We start from the raw sequence: 23,809 nt of genomic DNA on the forward strand, positions 1-23,809 counted from the left end.
AGTACTGAAGGAATAGAAACGGGGCCCTTGGGGAAGGATTCCACACAGTGGGAGCAGTGTGCGGGAGGAGGGCAAGCCCTGAGGGAAGGCCAATGCGACTGCAGTGTACAAGGTGAGGGGCAAAGGTCAGAGATGTTACTGCACAGGCAGGCAGAGCCTGGTGTGCACAATAAGGAGTTGAAATCTTACTCTGTGAAGGGAACCACTAGGGATTCTTAGCATGAAACTAACTTAAACTAATGCTATGTTTTTAAAAAATCGGTCTAGCTGCTTCGCAGAGATGGATTAAGCTTGGCAAGACTGGATCCCAAAAATATTCAGGAGGCATAATCTTTGGAATTTGGTGAGGGACTGGGTAAGCTGGAGGGAGAGGAGAAAAGATTCAAGGGTAACTTCCAAGACTATAAAATGCTATGAAGTGATTAGCAGTGCTTTTCCAGTCTGACTTGAGTTTTTCTCTGTGGTGTAGCATGACAGGCAAAAAATGTATTTTATCTGTGCCTAGAAAAGGACTGGACTCACAAAAATACTTAAAATAGTAGGATAACAGATCAAATGCTTCCCTTTTCCAAGAAGAGAAAATTCCTTTAGAGAGCATTATATATTAAGCTCAAAGTTAACCTTACTGTCTCCTTTCATGATTGTGGAAGCAAAGACTGACAGGGTTACTCATTCTGTAGTCTGTGAACTACAAGAGCATTTTATTTTTACCTTTCTCATGGCATTTATCACTTCCTGCCTTGTATTTTCATTATGTATCTGTGTATCTTATCTCCTTTCCTAAACTGTAAGTTCTCTAATGAAAGATAATGATTACTAACATAGAAATAAACCCGAGACAATCTATCTACCCACATCTAGGGGTGTTGTAGGTGGGAAGGGCATTAGAGTAAAAACAGGCAGAAAATCCTTTTCTTTTGTCTCATTAACCAAACGGGTTGTTATTAAAAAAAAAAAAGTGATGCAGAAGTAGGAAAAGGTGCTTATTATGTATTTTACATTGACATTTAACTTAAAGCAGCACTCGACTATAATTAAAGAAAATAATGAAGTGTTGGAAACTACTGCTTTCTCTAACTGGAAGGGCAACTAAGCAAGATTTTGGATGACCAAGCGTGAACATGAAAATACTTCCATTCTTTTTATGTCACCACATCCTTAAAACTGCACTGACAATGGCTGACTGAAATTAACCAGAGTTCTACAGCAGACTCAAATCATCAATAATTCCTACACTTAGAAAAAAATCACCCTGCCACCCCCCAAACCCTATAAAACCAGTATGTGCAACACACTCTGAACTGAGTGTTGCAGAGGGATCTTAGTCCCTCCTTTCTTCGGGAGCTAAGTTTACTGTCTATCAAAGAGCCAAGAAAAAATCTCTCAGACAGATGCCTCAGTCCAGGTCCTAGCATGGTAATTCACCAATTCATTGTTTAAGGCTTTCTTGTACTGCTTGCTCTAAATTAAACTGTAGTATAATGGTGCCTTTTCCACTAACCTGAATACTTTCAGATAAGGTCTAAGATTCAGGCATGTAAAAGCCTACCCTGGGTTATGGTAACCTCAGAACAACTCAGAATGGTATTTCTTGCTCACAGACTTCATTCAGAGCTTTATTGAAATGGCACCTTGCCAATGAAGCCTTCCTTTGTTGCTCTATTGAAAAATTGCAACCGCTACCACCTGATACTTCCTAACTTCCTTCCCTGCTTTCTTTTCCCTTTACCACTCATCACTAGCATACAAGATATTACAATTATTTATCTTGTTTATTGTCTGTCTCCCTGTCTACTGGTTGTCCCCCCAAATCTGTTCTTCCTTTCTTCCTGAGCACCTGGCTTTCCAGCTAGAAACTGCATTTTTCTATCTCCCTTATGGCTAGGGAGGACCACGTGACTAAGATTTCGCCAAAGGTATATGTGTAATAGTGATGTGTGAAACTTCCTGGTCATTTTCCTAAAGAAGCTTGCCCTGGACCCCTCTTTCCCTCTAGCTGGCTGGAACCTGAAAACCAAATGCTGAGGAAGGCAGAACTGCCCCACTAGCCTGGGACCCTAGATGATCTCATGGAATAGAAGCTGCCTCCTTGCCCTGGGCTATTACAGGCCAGAAAGACAAACATCTATCTACCTTTCGCTGGCCATTGTATTTTGGAGCTCTCAGCTTATCCTTTACCCTAACAATACCCTCCCCCATTAAAATGTAAGGTCCATGGGGGCAGAGATATTAATCTGTTTTGCTCACCAGTGCATCCCTAGCAAGTAGAAGTGCCTGACACAGGGTACGGTACTTAATATTTGTGAATTGATTAAATAGACAACTTCATTATTATCACTTCCACATCTTCAAACCACCTTCACGGCTTCAAGAAGTTCGGATTACAAGATCCAAATTGCTCCTAAGACAGCGCCCCAGAAGTTCCTATACTCCATTCACTGCCATCTTCCCCCTCCTCCACTGAGTGTGCCCTTCAGCCCCACTAGCCTCCTTTTCAGTTTCCCAACGTGCCTGGCTCTTGCCCAACTCAGGGCCTTTGAACAAGCTGATTCCAGTATCTACTCCCAAACCCCTCTGCAGAAGTAGCCCCTCCTTCCTGCAGTTATGTGCTTATATGCCATCTCCTCTGACAGAGCTTGCTGGCTACCCTATCAAAAACAGACCTTATTTCTGTTATCTCTGTTTCTAATTCATTTTATTCAAAACTTATGAAAGTGAGTAATTATAATATTTGTTGCCTTATTTTCTTTTTAAATTTTTATTTATTTATTTATTTATTTTTTGGGCGCTTTGGGTCTTCGTTGCTGTGCATGGGCTTTCTCTAGTTGCAGCGAGCGGAGGCTTCTCTTGATGCAGAGCATGGGCTCTAGGCACGTGGGCTTCAGTAGCTGTGGCTCGTGGGCTCTAGAGTGCAGGCTCAGTAGTTGTGGCGCACGGGCTTAGCTGCTCCACAGCATGTGGGATCTTCCCAGACCAGGGATCGAACCCACGTCCCCTGCATTGGCAGGCGGATTCTTAACCACTGCGCCACCAGGGAAGTCCCTGTTGCCTTATTTTTAAACTGTAAATTAGATTATAAGTTCCATAAGGACACGAACCACTTCTGTTTTTATTTACTACACTATCCTCTTTGCTTAGCATAGTGCCTGGCCGGTCATAAGAGGTCAAAAGGTGCTGAGTGTTTATTTTTAAATATTTTGAAGTAGACATGAGTTAAAGCATACGTAGCTCTCCCATAAATGTAGTCTTCAAATGTCCTTGACTACCAACCTGACAATAATGTAAGCTTCTACTTATGGGGATATAAACCAATGCATATTTTGGTATGCTTTTAATTGTTTTCCTAGACGACCTGGTGGAATTTGAATGACTCCTATTGGTATGATGGACCAAGGGCAACTTTTACAAGGATGTCTCAAATGCAGGTTCATATGGGCATATACAATTCAAAATAAATGATGATTATGTTTTGGGGGCATGCCAACTGGCCTCCCAGGACCTCAAACCCAAAGATCAAAGATTCTTTCATCTCTAAGGTCAAGGTTTCAGTTCATCAGTTTGCTTCTGGATTATGTAATCTGAGGTGGCCCTCTAGAACTGTGTGGGCACCAGCCAAACTGGGTACTCCAGAACACTCTGGAGGTATTCAGTAATTCAGACTTTTAAAAATGCTGTTTATAAAAAATGCCGTTTCCTTCGGCATCTTATCTGTGGTGGTGGATATACAAACATACACATGGGATAAAACTGCATAGAAATAAATACACACACACACACACAAATGAGTACAAGTATACCTGGAGAAATCTGAATAAGATCAGTGGATGTTATCAATGTCAGTACCCTGGTTGTGACGTTATACTACAGTTTTGCAAGATGTTACCATAAACTGGGTAAAGGGTACACGGGATCTCTATTATTTCTTACAACTGCATTATCTCAATAAATTTCAATTAAAAAGTGCTGCTTCAACACAGAAACTAGGATGTTGCAGGATTCAACTGGTTATTTTCTGAAGAACACAGGAAGGAAGAGGCTGGGGAAATGAGAGAAAGAGAAGTAAAGTAGGAGAGAATATAAAACCTCACAGTGGGAGAGATTACTAAAAGAACAGTGCAATCTCTGAAAATATACGCACATATCCTGTCTTCTTCAGGTCACAGCGTCAAAGAATAAAAGGTTGTTACAGAACACCCAGTTCAACTGCATTTTAAAGTTCTGAAAAATGAGGCTCAAAAAATAATTTGCCAAATTTTAAAACTTTTAGAAAAAATAATAAGGAGACTACTTTTCCAACTTTGGCATAGGGAAGGATTGCTTAATCAAGACACATAAAGCAGTAACCATAAAGAAAGAAACCAAAAAATTTGACTACATTAAAGTTAAGAACTTCTTTATCAAAAGACATATATAAATATATGCGAAGCCACAAATTAAGTTATTTGCAAAAAATATAACCAACAAAGGATTAATCTCCTGAATATGAAAAAGACTCATAATTATAAATCAGTATGAGAAAGATAAACCAACAGAAAACAGTTAAAAGACATGAACAAGTATTTCACAGGGGAAACATAAATGGCCCAAAAACGTATGCAAAGATGTTTAACCTCATTAGTAATCAGAGAACCAACAAAATGTAAGAAGTCAATATCAAGGGCAAGTATATGAAGCAACGGGAACTCATACATTGCTAGTGGGAGTGCATACTGGTAAAACCACTTTGGAGAACAATTTAATCTCTTCTTGTAAAGTTGCACATTTCAAGAGTTATTATGTGTATTTGTTTTCCTATACATATGCTTGAGTGTGTGTTTGTATATGTATATGTGTATCCTACACGCATTGGGGGGGGGAATCCCTTTTCTAAATATACACTAAAAGACACATTTTCTGGTCATACAGAAAAAAAAAAAAAAACCCTGCAAATAACCTATAGGTTCATTGACAGAAGAATGGGTAAATTCTAGTATATTCCCAAAGTAAAATATTATTCAGCAGTGACAATGAATCAACTATAGCTACAGAAAACCTTATGAAGAATCTTAGCAATTTAATACTGAGTAAGAAAAAAAAACCAGTATACTATTTCTATAAGCTCAAGAAAACTAAATAATATATTATCTAAATTTGCATATATATGTGTTAAAAGTATTTTTGAAAGCAACAGAATGATTCACAGAAATAAAGTTAATAGTTACAGGGTTGGGGGGAGGCAGGGGGATGAGATAAGAAAGGAGCACACAGGTAGAATTATATTGGTAATGGTTTAATTCTGAAGTTGGGGTGCAGGTATGTGAGTGGTCATTTTATTATTATGCATATATTTAACACGTGTCCTTCTATATGCACTGAATATTACACTTGTAAAAGACAATGTATTTAAAAACGAAGTGATTTTCCTAAGGCTACAGTGCTCGTTAGTGGAGGCACCATAACAGAGAAGTTTCCAGCCCCATACCTCAAAAAACTTCCACAATGCTAGGTATATATTAGGAACAAAAGAGACATTTGTTGATGCAACATGAATTTCATGACTATGTAAAATATTAATTCCAAACATGGATTCTATAAATCCATTAGTATGTCTTTTGGTTTGATTTCATTTTGATTAAACTGCCTTCATTAGTATGTTTGATAAGTAGTATGTCTAAATTTGCACAACAATATTTTAATTACACTGCTTCACATTTCAAAACACGGATATATATTCTACTGACACTTTTCATCAAACTGGTCCTCAAATATGTACATGTGAATTGTCTTCTTATTGCCCCTACTGTGTCCTAGCAGCTGTGACTCAGCCAATCCAAGTGCTGCCTCTGTATCTACCATTGTGCAGCTAACTGTGTTCAGGAGTAGAGACGAGTAAGAGTGTCTTTGCGAATTAACGTCAGGTGGCCACTGGCAAAGACAGTGGTGCTGCTCCCCAGGAAGCCTGCCCATCATATTTCAGTACCACCAAAAATGCTCTCCTCCATTAGAGCTGTTAGCTAAGAGGTTAATATAATCAGAGTTAAGTTCATTTCTAGAACATAGTACTAACAAAGGCATGCGTCTACATTTGATCCCCCCATCACTCAGGTCAGTATAAAACGAAAAGCACAACCACTTTTAAAAGCCCATGAAAGCCTGTCGTTATTTCCATCCAAAGTACAGACAATTTAGTTCACACTCGTTACTGTTAAAGAAGAAAAGAAATTTGGGGCAGAGTATAGTCAAATGAGCAACCAAGAGATGGAGACCTCCCTCCCTTCCTCCCTCCTTACAAAAAAAAAAAAAGAGAGAGAGAGATGAAGACCCAACGAGTAACAGAGATAAACAACCCAATAGAAAATAGTCAAAAATCAAGTATACTCCAATAAAAATTAATTTAAAAAAAGAAAAGAAAATAGTCAAAAAATTCCACTGCTAGACTATGAAGCCTAAACATTTATACGACATTATAAAGCTGGGAGAGAACTTAAATATTGATGACCCAGGAGCCCTCGCAGTTCAAAGAGGAAACTGAGGACATACATTACAGAGCTGAGCCTGGAATTCCTATTTCTGAACTCCCATTCACTGAATAATCTTGGACAAGCCATTTGCCCTCTTTCTGTCCATTTCTTCAGCTGTAAAATGAAGAGGCTGGACAACTAAAAGGTCTCTAAGATCTTTTACCAGTTCCAGGACTTCAATGAGCCTTACAGACCAAGTAGCAGTCGAAGCCCTTCATTTTACAGATGGTAAGGCTAGCAGACTACAGTTACTTATGGTAAAGTCTCCCATTCCTGGTCTATACACACTTTAGATTTGTTCATTCATCTTCACATGATCCTAGGACATAAGTGTGATGGTTAATTTTATGTGGCATCTTGACTGTGCCACATACTGCCCAGATATTTGGTCAGACATTCTGGGTTTGTCTGTGAGGGTATTCCTGGATGAGATTAACATCTGAATTGGTAAACAGAGTAAAAAAAATTGCCCTCCATAATGTGAGTGGACCTCATTCAACCAGTTGAAGGCCTAAATAAAACAAAAAGACCGAGACTTCCCTGGTGGCGCAGTGGTTAAGAATCCGCCTGCCAATGCAGGGGACACAGGTTCGATCCCTGGTCAGGGAAGATCCCACATGCCGCGGAGCAACTAAGCCCGTGCGCCACAACTACTGAGCCTGCGCTCTAGAGCCCACGCGCCTAGAACCCGTGCTCCGCAACAAAGAAGCCACTGCAATGAGAAGCCTGCGCACTGCAACAAAGAGTAGTCCCTGCTTGACGCAACTAGAGAAAGCCCACACACAGCAACGAGGACCCAACGCAGCCAAAAAAGGAAGGAAGGAAGGAAGGAAGGAAGGAAGGAAGGAAGAAAGGAAGAAAGGAAGGAAGAAAGAAAGGCTGACCTTCCTCGGAGTAAGAGGCAACTCCTCCTGCCTAATGGCCTTTAAGCTGGGACACTGGTTTAACTGGCCTTGGGACTTGAACTGAAGCACTGGCTCCTCCTGGGTATCAAGCCTAACTCTAGCCTTTGGACTGGAACTTACACCATCAGCTCTCCAGGTTCTCTGGCCTTCCCACTCAGACTGGAACTTCACCATTGGTCTCCTGGTCTCCAGCTTGCTGACTCCAGGTCTTGGGACTTCTCAGCCTCCATAATCATGTGAGCCAATTCCTTGTAAGCCTTGTAAGCCAATTCCTTGTAAGTTTCTTTATATGTGTATGTGTGTGTGTGTGTGTGTGTGTAAATATGTGTACACATATATATATATGAAGAAATTTATTTAAATATTTACATGTAAATAATATTAACGGGGCTTCCCTGGTGGTGCAGTGGTTGAGAACACGGGTTCAAGCCCTGGTCTGGGAAGATCCCACATGCCGTGGAGCAACTAAGCCCGTGCACCACAACTATTGAGCCTCAGCTCTAGAGCCCGCGAGCCACAACTACTGACCCCGTGTGCCACAACTACTGAAGCCCGCGCGCCTAGAGCCTGTGCTCCACAACAAGGGAAGCCACCGCAATGAGAAGCCTGCGCACCGCTACGAAGAGTAGCCCAAGCTCGCCGCAACTAGAGAAAGCCCGCGCGCAGCAACAAAGACCCAATACAGCCAAAAATAAATAAATAAATTAATTAAAAATTAAAAAAAAAAAAATTAACCATTAGTAGTTGTGGCGCATGGGCTTAGTTGCTCCCGGCATGTGGGATCTTCCCGGACCAGGGCTCGAACCCATGTCCCCTGCATTGGCAGGTGGATTCTTAACCACTGCACCACCAGGGAAGTCCCTACATGTAAATATTAAAATAATAAATATATAGGTATTTACACACACACAAAGACCCTGTTGGTTGTTTCTTTGGAGAACCCTGACTAATAAAATAAGCAAATGTGTATAATGAACTAATGCTTATAAAGCACTTAAAACAGTGTCAGGAATTTACTACTCTGGTTTTAGCTGATATCATAATGGTAAGAAGGCAAAGACAATTTACAACTAAAACAATTCCATAAACCTGCAGAATATCAATGGAGTCATAGATCAGTAATTCAAGGCCCTGAATGGAATAGTTATTTTTGTACACAGTCTAACAGAACACAAATGCTTACACTGAAGGTAAAACGAAAAAATAAAAAGATAAAAAAGAAAACTCATTTTGAATTTTGATCCATATAAAATAAAAAGATTATTTCCATCCTCATGTATTAAGGGCTTAAATGAGACCCTTACCACTATCATTTCTGACTATCTGGTGCCCAGCAAAACTGCAATAAACTCACAAAAACAGTAACATTAGAAGTACTTACACCTCTATATAACCATTTTTTAAATTTAAAAAACAAGTATTTGTAAAATAGCTAGACTAAAAAGTTATCAAGAAGACTTACAAAATGAAACAAACACTTTAATCAGTAAATACGTCATTTCTTATTTATAGTGAAGTATTTTTATTGTATTTATTATTATTATTTTGGCCGCAGCGCAGGGCTTGTGGGATCTTAGTTCCCTGACCAGGGATTGAACCTGGGTCCTGGGAGTGAAAGCGTCGAGTCCTAACCATTGGACCACCAGGGAATTCCCGAAGTGAGTACTTTTAAAGTATAACAGGGCTTCCCTGGTGGCGCAGTGGTTGAGAATCTGCCTGCCAATGCAGGGGACATGGGTTCGAGCCCTGGTCTGGGAAGATCCCACATGCCGCGGAGCGACTAAGCCCGTGAGCCACAATTGCTGAGCCTGCGTGTCTGGAGCCTGTGCTCCGCATCGGGAGAGGCCACGATAGTGAGAGGCCCGCGCACCGCGATGAAGAGTGGCCCCCACTTGCCGCAACTAGAGAAAGCCCTCACACAGAAACGAAGACCCAACACAGCCATAAATAAATAAATAAATAAATAAAATTTAAAAAATAAAAAATAAAAATAAAGTATAACAGCAAACTTCAAGAAAGTCAATGTTGTAAATGTGTGTACAACAGTGATGCTCATAAATATAAAGTTATTCATTAAGTATATCAGAGACCATTAAATACTTAAAAATATAATGAAAAAGAGATATTATATTGTATATATTCAAAACACAGCATGCTAGAGGAAATGACTTCATTTCTAAAATATGAGTAGAGATTTTTTTTTTAACTGAACGCAACAGTGATGTCTAAAGACTGGACAATTTGATCTCTCAGTCAAGCTCTCAAACTCTATGATTATAAATGGGAAATAAGATTAAAAATACAGATAGGAATCAAATTTCATTCAGTCAGCAAATATTTATTGAGCATATACTACATGTCAGGCACTGAAGCATTAGCGATAAGCAATAAGCAAAAATGGTTCTTACCTTCATGGAATTTACTACATAGGGAAAGCTTGATACTATGTAAGTAGCAAAAAAATATAATATGCTAATGTAAAGTCAACTGTGATAAAGAATATAAAAGAAAGGTTCATAGTGCTATGAGAACCTGGGAACCTGCCATTGTCTGAGGGAAGGACACAGGACAGCTTCCTTGGGGAAGTGATAATTAAGCCGAGCCCTGAGAGATGAGTAAGAGTTCAGGCAACTGACTAAAACAGAGAAGTTTACCAGACAAGGGAAATGGTATATACAAAGGTCCTTTGGCAGATGTAAGGTAAAAAAGTGAGGAAGACATTTTGCAGTAACAGAAAAATCCATCCTAAAATCCACAAAGAATCTCAAGGGATCCTGGATAGCCAAAACAATCTTGAAAAAGAACAAAGTTGGAGGCCTCATACTTTCTGACTTCAACTTATTACAAAACTATGGTAATCAAAACAGCGCAGTACTGGCATAAAGACATATAGACTTCTACTGAGTCATAAAAAGGAATGAAGTACTAACACATGCTATGACACGGATAAACCCTGAAAACATGCTAAATGAAATAAGTCAATCACAAAAGAGCACATATTGCATATAGAGTCGATTTACATGAAAGGCCCAGAATAGGCAAACCCACAGATCTGCAGATTGGTGGTTGCCAGGGGCTGAGGAGAGGGATTGGGACTAACAGCTAATAGGTACAGGGCTTCTTTTTGGGGTGATGCAAATACCCTGGAATTAGACTGTGGTGATGGTTGCACAACATAATGAATATACTAAAAACCACTTACCTGTAAACTTTAAAATGGCAAATTTTTTGTCATGTGAATTTTATCTCAATTTTAAAACGTGGAAGAAAAAAAAGTGAGGAAGAGTGCAAGCTGACACTGGTCAGGTCTTTATCCAGAGAGTACTGGAAAGTCACTGAAGGCTTTCAGATATGAATCTGTAAAAGATCCCTCTGATGCTGTGTGGAGGACGGATTGGAGCATGCAGGAGTAGATGAGATCATCTATTGCAATGGTCCGCATAAGTGATAGTGGTAGTTTGGACTTGGATGGTGGTAGGGAAAGGAGAGAAGTGGATGGATTTGAGAGCTCTTTCAGAAACAGAATCTACTGGATTTCCTGAGATTAGATGTAGGAGATAAAGGGAAAGGGGCTATTAAGGATGACTGCTAGGTTTCTAGCTTGAGCTACTGGGTAGAGGATGGTGCCATTTATTCAAAGACAGAAGACTGGAGGAGGAACAAATATGAAAGAGAAGGGATGCTGATGACTTGCACTAGAGTGGCAGTCATGATGATAAAGCAAAGTGGCATCAACAGCTTGTGGTGATGAATTGGTTATGTGGGAATAAGACACAATTCATGTTCTGGTAAGGCACAATGAAGGTCAAGTCTGAATGTCTATTAAGAGCCATGTTGTTTAGTGACAGTGAAACAGAAGTGTTACTATAAGGAATGTGCTCCTGGACAAAGGCCTGATCCCCGGCTTTTTACAATGACCACCAGTACTCAAGATAATAAACTACCGCATTGTCCCCATGTAGTAAAAGTTTCTGAAAGTGTGCACTTATTATGTAAGCAGGACAACTAAATAACCAGTCATATGATATTATATGAAACAGGGTCATGAAATATTACCCCAAATGTTTATTCCATCCCAGTTCCTGTATCGAAATCAGAAGACTAAGGACCTCCACCACTGGAATTAGGATTTCAGAAGAGTGTCTACTGGGAGATTCCTACAGCTATTACTGTGGAAATGAAAGCCACCTTATGTCTGCTATCAGTGCTCCCTGTCTAAAAGTCTAAATTTCACCACAGCAAAAATAAGCCATTGAAGATTAAGGTTTCTGTCTCTCTGCTACATTAAGAGTTGGAACCTAAGTCCTCTCAATTGACTGGTTTCCCTGCTCTAAGTGCCATAAGCAATAACTCGGCTTGATTGCTCAGGTAAATGCCTCCTCCTGTAATGAGGCTGCCGATCCCTAGAATCCCATGAACTTCAATTCCTTGGGTTCCCTACCACCTCGTTCACATGCTACCTCCTCTACAAATCCCTCCTCCTCCACCCACTGCTTCCAGAGATTTGGTGCCCTCGTCTCAATGCCTGCGGCACTTACTGTGTGTGCCTTCAAGAAGATAGCACTGATGACCTACTGCCTTGTGAGGAGGTTGGTCCTGTGTGTGGTCTTCTGTCTCTAATAGACTGCAAGCTACTGGAGAGCAAGGCTGTGCCTTACATACCTCTATAGCAACCAAGCAGGGCAGGAGTGTTCAAAGGAAGCTTTTGATTCATATGGATGTTTCCAGAAAAGAAGCCAAAGTAAATTGTGCACTATATTATAGATCCCTCAATCCATATTACTGCAAACGACATTAATTGTGAAGCTTAAAGAACATCCCCAACTGCTTACACAACAGGTGTAACTTACAGAATCTGCTCTACCCAGCTGTAACTTGCTTGTGACAGTTCCCTCCTGGCTTCTGCTCCCTGTTGATCTGCAGGATTACTGCATCTTCCAGTAGGATTTCCTGATTTATTCTTTGTCCAAAAACATAAAAGAATTATTAATTTTCCCTTTTGATAACAGTTTTCAAAAAAAGGCTGAAACTTAAGAATAACCAGAGAGATATCTCTGGGGTTTTCCATGACCATAGAACTCAAAGAACAATCCTGAAGTAAAACAGTATTTATAAATATTTCCATAAAATTCATTCATTAGCCCAAGAATTTTGTTTTCCTTTTGGCAACTTTTCCTATATAATCATCCTTAACTAAATACTCTTCATTATGCCCGCTCTTTGGAATTATGTTACCCAAAAGGATTTTTAAAATCAGCTGCCTATGAGCTAACACCTAGCCATGTATAGAATGGGATGAATTAATGATGCAAATGAGTGTTGGGACTATGGGTAATTGGATGGAACGAAGAGGAGTGGGGGCAGTGATGAAAGTACCAAAGTCAGAAAAAATGAAAATCCACGAACTCTGTGATGCTCCAGAGAGGAAACCAGCAAGTGTTGACGCTAAACTGGCAGAAACATCAATACTTCCTGGCTCCCCCACTGGGTGCATCAATTTACCACCGGCAGGCTGCTCTTCTGCTGCAAGTGACAAATAGTGAATGCATGCAACAATATGAAAAGGAATGACCCATAATCCAGAAGCATGGTATGTGCAGCAATGAAAAAAAGGTGGTGATTGCTGGGAGTCTCAGATAGACTCAGTTCTGCTGCTTGATTAGCTTAATGACCGAGGGCAAGTCACTTCCATTCACTGAAAAATACCAGGATTTCCTAACAGCATGTAGGAAAAAGTTAACAGAGCAGGTCTGAGACTGACTGCTACTCTTTTTTAAAAAAAAAAAAAATAAATAAATTTATTTATTTATTTATGGCTGTGTTGGGTCTTCGTTGCTGTGTGTGGTGTTCAGTAGTTGTGGCACACAGGCTCAGTAGCTGTGGCTTGCGGGCTCTAGAGCACAGGTTCAGTAGTTGTGGCGCTCGGGCTTAGTAGCTCTAGCAGCATGTGGGATCTTCCCGGACCAGGGCTTGAACCCGTGTCCCCCGCACTGGCAGGTGGATTCTTAACCACTGTGCCACCAGGTAAGTCTGTGACTGCTATTCTTAAAAAGGTCTGCTTACAAGGTTGGTATCCTTGACACAAACACAGTTGTTATCTGGGGAATTGGGTTTGTGCTAAAGGCATAATCGTTATCAAGAAAACTGCTCTGGTGGGACCTTCCTGGTGGTCCAGTGGTAAAGAATCTGCCTTCCAATGCAGGGGACACAGGTTCAATTGCTGGTCATCGGGGAACTAAGATCCCACATGCCGAGGGGCAACTAAGCCCGCTAGCCACAGCTACTGAGCTTGCGCGTCTCAACGAGAGAGTCCTCGTGCCACAAACTACAGAGCCTACGCCCTCTGGAACCCATGCGCCACAACTAGAGAGAAAAAACCCGCACACCACAACTAGAGAGAAGCCCGCGCACCACAAGGAAGAGGCTGCGGTGCAACAAAAGATACCGCATGCCGCAACAAAGCTCCCCCGCCCCACCGCATATTGCAACTAACACCCGACGCAGCCCAAAAAAAAAAAAAAAAAAAAAAAAACCTGCTGATTTTTTCAATACCGACGTGATAAAGAGACCAGGAAAATACAGCCACCATAATGCTTTAAGACAGCATATAATGGAGGAGTCTAAAAAAATACACGGTATCTGCTTCAACAGGGTAGTCTGCACCAATCCTCCCATATTCTATTAACTAAATATGGGGCAAAAAACTGATGACAATCTGTATTTCACAAATACATATTAACCTCCCAAATCTGGATATCCACGGTCCAACATTATCTATAAACCTCAGATAATCAGGAAGTCAGCCGAACCAGCAATCCCTCCATACACCGCAGTAATTGAGGGGTTGTCTGCCAGTGTGCTGGCACAGGGCACCCTGCGCCCATATCTGCAGTGCTGATTACTCATTCATCATTAAACTGCGGTAGTGTTAACATATGCTGCAGTTGTGCTAATGTTTGTTTAACAATCACCACTGATCTACCTTTATCCCAGGCCAGGAAGGTAAGTGTTAAGTGAACGGAAATAAACTTGAAAACAGCACCTACTTCACTTGTGGAAGCCTCGAACCTCACTCCGCCCAACCAGAAAATTCCTCCCAATCTCAAGAATTCCAGATGCAAAAGATTATTCCATATAAAGCACTAGATGTACAGGAAACCCCACCACCTTGAGGGGAAAAAAAAAGTGTTTTTATTTTGTGTCCCATGCTTTCACCTCTTTGGGAGAACTGATCAACCAGGTTAGACAAGCAGTCAGCCTTAATGATTTTTTTTCCATCACTCAACAAACCAGTATTTGAATTCACTCATGGGCTAGTTCTCTGCACATCATCCAGACACAGGGATGTTAGTTATGGTTCTCCCAGGGGCCACTGGCCATCCTTTACCTCCCAGAACCCATTGCCCAGCTGCTCATTTGGACAGTTCCATCAATATGAAAATGGGGGCTTCCCTGGTGGCGCAGTGGTTGAGAATCTGCCTGCCAATTCAGGGGACACGGGTTCGAGCCCTGGTCTGGGAAGATCCCACATGCCACGGAGCGACTAGGCCCGTGAGCCACAATTACTGAGCCTGCGCATCTGGAGTCTGTGCTCCGCAGCCGCGATAATAAGAGGCCCGCGCACCGCGATGAAGAGTGGCTCCCACTTGCCGCAACTAGAGAAAGCCCTCGCACAGAAACGAAGATCCAACACAGCCATAAATAAATAAATAAATAAATAAAATTAAAAAAAAAAAAAAAATATGAAAATGGCCAGCTTTACTTGCTCAAATCTCACCTCTGCTAAAACCTCATTAAGAGCGCTGGAAACTACCTGATTTGTACGCACTCAATATTACCCACTAAAGGTTTGAATTATGAACAATAATCATAAACAGAAGGAGCAAATGGTAAACCCTTACAGAAGGTATTTAGAAGACATTCAGAGTTTTATGTTGCTTCATCAGTAAAAGCCAGATCAGGAAAAAAAAAAGAAAAAACTTGTGTTCAGGTTATTTAATATTTATTTCAAGTAATAGTGATTCATTTCTAAATAGGTTTCCCACTTTATACAGGATCAGACTAACATCTATTTGCAAAAAAGCAGTTTGCCATGTATAGGTCATATTGAAGGTGTCAAATGCAACAAATTCCTTTTCATCTGAAATCCAAACAACCAGAAAACATCTGAGATTGTTCACTTTATTTCTGGTAGAAAGGCAAATGACAAGTAAGTATACAACAGTAACTAATTCACAAAAAATCAAGTTGCATGGAGCAGTCACCATATCCTCTGAGCCGTGTATGTAATGACAATTAATCTCATGAAGACAGGGAGTTTGGCTCACCAATGTGTCCCAGGGCCTACCACAGTGCCCAGTACATAACAGATGCTCAGTGAATATTTATTGAATGAAATAATGCTCTTCAAGATCATAAGGCGGTGTAATCATCTAAGAGATTATACTATGGTCAGTATGGTTTTGTCGTTAGATAGACTTATTCTAATACTTTAAAAACTGGTAATCAGTATATAGCAGACCCCAATGTTTAGGTTCTGATCACGGTTCCTACGTGGGGGGTGGTCCCCACACCAACAAGCAATTCTCAGACACCAGCTGGGTGTCCCATAATTCACCTCAATTCTGACACTATCTACCCAGAGGCAGCATCAGATACCCCAGGTTAAGCCCTCAATCCTACAAGACTCCCCCCTCAACCATCCCCTCCCCGCCACTTCAGATACCAGTAGCAAGTCCAGGTGATCCCCTGTGTTTCTGACCAACTGACTACAAACTGGGGGTTCCAACAACCCCCGCCTGGGGTTTCAGACACCAGCCTCAAGTCCAGGTTGTTACCTGTACTTCAGACCGACTGGCTATAGATCAGGTTCCCACAACCTCCTCCTTTGGTTTGATTATTTTGCTAGAGAGGCTCACAAAACTCAGAGAAACATTTTACTTACTAGATTAATGGTTTATTATAAAAGGAACTGCCAAACAGAGAAGATGCATAGGGCAAGGAATGGGAAAAGGGCACAGAGCTACCATGCCCTCTCCAGGCGCGCCACTGTCCCCCAAATCTCCACGAGTTCACCAACCTGGAAGCTCTCCAAACCCTGTCTTTTTGGGGTTTTATGGAGGCTTCATTACATAGGCATGATTGACTAACCCATTGGCCACTGGTGACTGAACTCAATCGCCAGGCCCTCTCCCTTCCCCAGAAATCAGGGGAGTGGGACTGAAAGTTCCAACCGTCTAATCAAAGGGTTGGTTCCTCTGGTAACCAGTCCCCAACTTGAGGTGCTTTTCCAATTCACCTAATTAACGTAATAAAAGACACCTTTATTACTCTCAGTGTTGGAAATTCAGAGGGTTTTAGGAGCTCTGGGCCAGCAATAAAGACCAAATATACATATATTTGTTATTATAAATCACAATATCACACCCAATTAACTAGAACTCCTCATTCTTTAATCATTCTTCATAAGGAAGAATTTACTATAAATATCACTGTCTATAACTAGAAGCTATTATTTATGTGAAACAGATAAAAACTGTTCATTCAAATATTTATCAAACACCTACTATGCACCAGGCACTGTGCCAACTGTCCTTGCCCCCAGCAGCTTTCACAGTCTAGGGCAGTCTTTCTCAACTATAATTCCTCATCTCAAGATGCACGCAGAGGAGATGAGTATTACAAACAATGGATTCCCTAGGGCATTAGGGGTTGATTCTCTCCCAGTGGAGAAAGACTAATGTAAGGTACCACGTAAGTTAAAAAGAAATTACAATATAACATGATAATAAAAGGTTGCTTTTAGTAGGGACAAATTCACCTGTTAAACCCAGCCATGTATGAACTACCTGGTAGGAGCCAAGATGCACACAGGCCATTTGTAATGTTTGTGTAAATGTAAAATTACTGCAATACATACATTTAGATAAATTTCTAAACACAATAAAATAAACTCATCAATATTTTCCATGCTCAGCAATGTCAGGCCAAGGATTTCAGTAAAGTGAAACAGAGAGAAAAAGTCTAATTACCCTGATAATGATAATTCAAGGAGAAAACAAAAAACCTTGCTCCTAAAAAAAAAAAATTACCTGAAATTTTATTAATTGCCTTCATATATTGCTTCACTAGACTGGCCTTGCCTTGGACTTGAGGCAGGAGATAGATGGGGCCCAGGCTGAGCAGCTGGAGTTTGTCCCCTGTGTGCAGATACTCCCAGACAAAGATAATAGCGGGAACAGAGAGGAGCTGAGCCCTGCCCAGAGAAAAGATAAAGAGACCACATATTCCTCATTCTCGGGGTCAAGAAGACTTTCCTGACTACACAGGAAGGCTCCTCGGAGGTCAAAAGGGAGGGGGCGCCACCCCATAGTAGGTGATGTCAACCTACCCATAGGCCTCTGTGCTGGAATCCATCTTGGCTAAGAGATGCACGCACACACACGGGAGGACCCTGAGATAAACCAAATACGGACGGACTCAGAACCAGGCAAAGTCATGGGACTTCCCTGGCGGTCAAGTGGTTTAGACTCACGCTTCCACTGCAGGGGGCACAGGTTTGATCCCTGGTTGGGGAACTAAGATCCCACATGCCGTGCGGTGTGGCTAAATAAATAAATACATAAATAAATAAAATTCATTAAAAAAAAAAAAAAAGAATCAGGCAAAGCAAGATGATTGGCCAAAGGAAACCTGGAAGAAACGCCCCATATAAGTGATTCGAACTACCACGAGGGCACGACTCTCTCTGAGCCCTTTTTCCTCCTAATAAACACCTGTTTCACTACTTTCCGTCTCTTTTTGGGAATTCATTTCTACAAAGCCGACGGGCCAGGTCCTTGTCACTGGCCACTGGCCCTGGTGGTCTAGTGGCTAGGATTCAGCGCTCTCACTGCTGTGACCTGACTTCAATCTCTGGCAGGGGAACCGAAATCCTGCTTCAAGCCGCTGTAGGCCGAGGCCACCCGAGATCAGACTCAAAGTAATAAATTGGCTACCTATTTTGAATATTTTTGGTCTTATTTTGAATTTTCATTATACCTTATGCAGTCTAATTTCTTTCCAGTCCTGGGCCTCTTTGACAGATATAAAATTTTCTATGTGATATCATTACTATATGCTGCATGATTTATGGAACCAAAGCAGTTTAAGAGCTTCTAGAATCTGAGATATAATTTTTTTTCCAGTATTTCAACTCAAAACTTAAGCTTCTGTATGTCAATGATCTAGAAATTCATACCCGTTTAATATCACTCTCTGACAAGCTAATTAGACCGCATCCACTTGGCCAAGCCCCCTGATCTACTTTATCAAGGAATGTCTTATTTTGAATCATTAGCATGAAATAATTTACTAAGTCAAATGGGGGGAATTCTCATTGTTTAGACTCTCATTAAACCTTTAAACCCATGTGAAAATGCTATTGTAATCACTAGGAATGTTATGAAGGATAAAAGACAAAATAACATAAAAGTCCCTGACCCTTAAGTCTCAACTAGCCCGGACTTCCAATTAAACATGCTTTTAGGGACTTCCCTGGCGCAGTGGTTAAGAATCCGCCTGCCAATGCAGGGGACACGGGTTTGAGGCCTGGTCCGGGAAGATCCCACATGCCGCGGAGCAACTAAGCCCAGCCCGTTCGCCACAACTACTGAGTCTGCGCTCTAGAGCCCGCGTGCCACAACTACTGAAGCCGGTGCGCCTACAGCCCGTGCTCCACAGGAAAAGCCACCGCAATGGGAAGCCCGCGCACCGCAACGAAGAGTAGCCCCTGCTCGCCGCAACTAGAGAAAGCCCACGCGCAGCAATGAAAACCCAACGCAGCCAAAAAAAAAAAACCTTCTAAAAAAAACCACATGCTTTTAAAGTAAATAAATTGTATAGACAAAACTACTATTATTTATTTATTGTATTTATGGAGAATGGAGATGTTGACTGGGAACAGGCGGTGCTTTTATTGTACTTGTAGACATCCAACTCTTAAATCTTTTAAGACACCCCCTACATACCTAAATCCGAAAATCCTACACCAAATCCACCAATTTCTTTCTACCTCAAAACTGTCAAAAGTAAAGTCCTAATTCATCAGAAAGGAAAGAAGACAATTTTTAATGGCAAAGACGTCAAGGCCATGTCTTTAAAAAATACAATGAATCACTATTTCGTTTAGCTTGAAACTGGAGAACCTGGGGAAATAAATGGCATTTTTTAAACGATTCAGCAAACACTACTGAGCCATAGAAGTTGATACTACTTCCCATGTCAGGCTTAAAATGTAAAGCCCTGTCCTAACACTTAGTATCTAGTTTTCAGCGACCAAGAACTATAAGCAACACCCCTGTAATTTATGTCACATTCAAAGTCAATTTCACATACATACAGGTACACACACACACAAACGCACAATTTTGAAAGGAATTCACAGCCCCATCTCTGAAATATAAAAGCACACAACTTAGACTACATGTACATTGCTGTGCAAGGCCAAGTCCAACCTAAATCTTTAACTGTATCCTTCTAGTGATGTAAATGGGAGTGCTCCTCAATCTCTACCAGGCTAAAGATGAGGACAGCGTTTGGCTCACTGATTAGGGGAGCTACAATTTGCTGCCCCCCACCACCAAAAATTTTTTTTGAAGTCATTCTTTAGCAATGAGTATTTGATAGCATGTTTCACATTCAGTCCAAGGGTTTGCAGATTAATTCCTTGCCCTAGGCCTAGGGCTCAGATACAACTCCTGAGAAGCCTTCAATTTACTGCACTGGTACAAATGCTGGAGACTTAACCATAGTCCTGGCTGCGCAGGAAAATGTGAGCAGCTGGGCATTCCAGCCGAAACAATGAGGTCAAAGCTCATTTCAGTGTGAGCGTAAGTGATTCTCTGCAGAGATCTTGGACGGGGATGCAAAGTACTAGCCTCAAACCTGCAGGCTGGCACCTCAACAACTGCTGCAAATTCTCCTGCATGCCCTAGCTTCCTGGGCCAGCACTGCTTCATTACCAGACTCATACAACGCAGATCACGCTAAGCAAAAAAAGCACAGGGGGCTTTTAGACTGATACTCGGATTGTTTGGCTTCAAATGATCTCAATTTTGAGCTAATGAATTTATTATGAACCAGAGGCCAGTTGTTTTCCAGTATAAGAGAGCCATTGAAAAGATTATCCTTTTCCCAAATATTACAATTAGTCCTCTTTGTCACCTTTCCCTTTTTGTCACCCCCAAACAACACTCCAGGATCACAAGAATCTATGTGAAATAGAACTATGAAGTACAATGCTCTTTTCCCTTCTCAGGCTAAATGTGAGAAACCAATTTTAGTCACTTGCTTTAGCAAAGCATCCAGTACAATCCAATTCTTACGGATTTCAAAATCCTGATATGCACAACCTCTATTGCTCTGTGCCACAGGTAAACCTGCTCCAATTTCATAAGACACGGCTTCTGGGTGAGGTAAACATTTAGAAAAACATTAACATAGCACTATTGTGATAATAACATTCTAAAATGGGATGTACAATTATTTCATTTAGCCAGGGTACATTTGGGAAAGTTTCAAGCGCAGAAAAACATGAGAGTAAATTCATCCGACGCATGAAAAATGCTAGCAACGCTTCGATTAGGAATAATCGCAGGAAAAGAGCCAAACCGACAAGTTCTCAAACAGACATCGGAAGGGGGGTGGTGGGCGCTCACAGCGCTCAACCATTTTTCCTAAGGACAGAAAAATGAAAATTTACAGACGAACCCTTTCTTTCACATCACTGGCAGAAATAAAATTCTATTCCCGCCACCTCATCTTGCAATTAAGGAAGTTGCTACAAATAGCAGCACAGAAGTAAATGGTCCCGGTTTTACTCCATTCTTAAGGTACCCTCCAGGAGTAAACAGATTACTCAAAAAAGTCAGTAGCCAGAAATCGCTTGTCCCGGTGCCAAACTCCCTCGGCAATGAAATTCCCTTTTCTGGGGATTTGGGAGGGGGTCAACGTGGACGGAGGAGTCCAGCCGCAGCTCCCTTCTCCCCTGGGTCAATGTCTGGGGTGTTCGGGGCTCGGCGAGGCTTCCGACCCGGCGCTCGGCAGCGGCGGCGCAGTCTCCTCGCGTCTCCACCTCCACCCAGCCCACCCTGACGATCACTCTCGCTTTTATTATACCCTCAAGGTGAGAGGCTTAGGCTGGGTCCCCAAAGTTTGCCCGGCCTCGGGTCAGCAGCCGGCCGAGCCCCGGGCAAGGCTGAGGCCGGCCCCAGCCTCCCACCCTTCAGCCCCCAGGTCTTTTTTGGGCCACGGTGACAGGTCTAGGTTTACCTCCATGTGCTCGTGGCAGAGGAAACAAAAGAAAGCAACCTCCCTGATAATAAAACGCCATCTTCGACTAATTGGCAAACCAAGGGGCCCCTGGGTCGGTCCCTCTACGGGTCCCTCCCCATCCAGCCCAAGGGTGGCCCCCCGTCCGAGGTAGAGTCTGTAACAGCCCCGGAAAGCTCCGGATAAATTGTCTGGGGTCGGGGGCGGGGTGGGGGGCTGCTCCGAGGGCCCTACCTGCCTTCCCACCCTGGCCGCCTGGGCAGCGTGTTTCAGTTGAAATGTAAAAACGGGTGGTGGTGGTTTCTCCCAGAGATGCAGTCATCCCCTCAGGAAATTGTTCTGAGGGACCGCGCGAAGGGGCCGGCGAGCAAGCAAACCGGCACGCGTGGAGCCGCAGGGAGTGTACTTACAAAACGGTTAAAGCTCCGGCGGAACATCGCGTCGAAGGCTGCCGGGCGCCGAGCTGGGCTCTACTGGGCTGTCTGAGAAGGTGCCGTCCACAACACACACTGCGGCGTGGGCCGGCGGCGCGAAACGGACGGCGAGGCTGGCTGCCCCGCCACCCGCCCGCCCTCCGCTGCTCTCCGCACTCCCCCCGCCCCCCGGCGCCCTCGCACCCGCGGCCCCCGCCCGCCTCACTCACCGCCCGCCCCCGCCCCGCCCCGCCCGTCCCGGGGACGGCGGCCCCGCCGCTCCCGCAGCAGCCCGCGGAGAAAGCGAGCCGAGCGCGCAGGGGAGGGATGGCGGAGGAGCGCTAGGCTCCTCCTGCAGGGAGGGGGGGGGCGCCCCGATCTCTCCACCAGCGCCGGGCTCGGCACCCCGCCGTCTGCACTCTTCCCCGGCACGGAGCCACAGCCCGCCCTCCCCGCGGCCAGTCCGCGTGCTTCCGCCCCGCTCGCGGCCACCGGGGACCCTCCCGAGGCGCCCCGCGCCTCACCTCGCCTCAGCCCGAAACTACTCCCCTGGCTCGGGCGGGAGCCACAGCCTGCCCTGCCCCGGCCCTAACTCGTCCGCCGCACCGCTTCGCTCGCAGCCCCTCCTCAGTCCGCGGCAGCCGCGTCGCCCGCCCGGCGCTTTCGTCTCGCACCCGGGCTGGGGAGCCACGGTGCAGCCTGCCGGCCCGCCCCGAACCCGCCAGGCAGCCGGGCTCCCCGCTTCCCGGCGGGGCGGAGCCGGGGTCTCCGCGAGGAGCCGGGACCGGCAGGGCGCTGTGGAGACCCCAGCGCGGGCGGGGCGGAGCGGGGCGGGGCGCGGGCGGGGGGATTAGTTATGAAAGCCACCCCCTCCTCATCTGGAAAGGCGCGGGTCTCCCCACTACCCTCGCTTCGCTCCGCTCCCACCTACGCGGCTTTCCCTCCTCTGGTTCTTTCTCTCGTCCTGTCTCCCCACCTAAACCGTCTCACTTCCACTTTCTCTATTAGGTTGTAAAGTCAGGCTTTGTGTCGTTGCTGCTGTGCAGCGGGGCGGGATTTCCCTGACAACCCCCCTTCCCCAAACCCCTCCCTCTCGTCCCCTCCCCCTCGCTTCTCCCAGAGCAGCCTGGGAGTTGTAGGCCCGCCGCGCCCCTATTCCACCTAGTACTGCGGGCTGGGAGCTCCCCCACACGCCCGCACGGGATTTGCCCAAAGGGTTGAAGGAGGAAGCGGCTGAGGCCGCTGGGCCGTGCCGCGGTTCTCAGCTCGGGCTGGAAGTGGAGGCCAGGAGCGCTCGGTAGATTCCCCGCGGTGGGAAATGTGAAAAGGATACGTGAGGCAAAGCCCCGAATGCCCGGAGCCTTCCCTAGGACGCGAAAAATTGTGCACCGGGAAACGCTCTACACCCTCGGCTCCTAGTTTAGAACTGGAATTTGCGAAACTTTAAACACTACATATGAAAGCCGAGGCTAGAATTGCCACGAGACTGGCCGTCCCAACCCCACGTCGCCCGGTTTGCACCGCCCTTTACGGCGTGCCCCGAGGCTGTTGGAGCAGAACGTTCAGATTCCTCTGAAAAAGTAAAGAAGAAATAAGTAAAGGAAGTTCAGGGGCATCTCCACGAGCCTCTACCGTGCCACCTTCTCCTGCCAGTGTGCCGCTGGGGACAGGGGCCAGCTAC

The 23,809-nt window shown here is 43.9% G+C and overlaps 1 protein-coding gene across 6 annotated transcripts in view; it reads right to left on the reverse strand.

Moving 5' to 3' along the window:
• ATP11C (ATPase phospholipid transporting 11C) overlaps positions 1-22,292 on the reverse strand; it is a 166,697-nt gene extending 144,405 nt beyond the window's left edge. For all 6 annotated transcript variants that reach the window (XM_059910942.1, XM_059910939.1, XM_059910938.1 and 3 more), the window contains exon 1: positions 22,126-22,292. In XM_059910942.1, the coding sequence (XP_059766925.1) occupies positions 22,126-22,152 (27 nt within the window). In that variant the 5' untranslated portion in view covers positions 22,153-22,292. The remainder of the gene's footprint in view (positions 1-22,125) is intronic.
• Between the last annotated feature and the right edge of the window lie 1,517 nt (positions 22,293-23,809).

The sequence above is a fragment of the Balaenoptera ricei genome, chromosome X, assembly GCF_028023285.1.
Source record: "Balaenoptera ricei isolate mBalRic1 chromosome X, mBalRic1.hap2, whole genome shotgun sequence".
Lineage (NCBI taxonomy): Eukaryota > Metazoa > Chordata > Mammalia > Artiodactyla > Balaenopteridae > Balaenoptera > Balaenoptera ricei.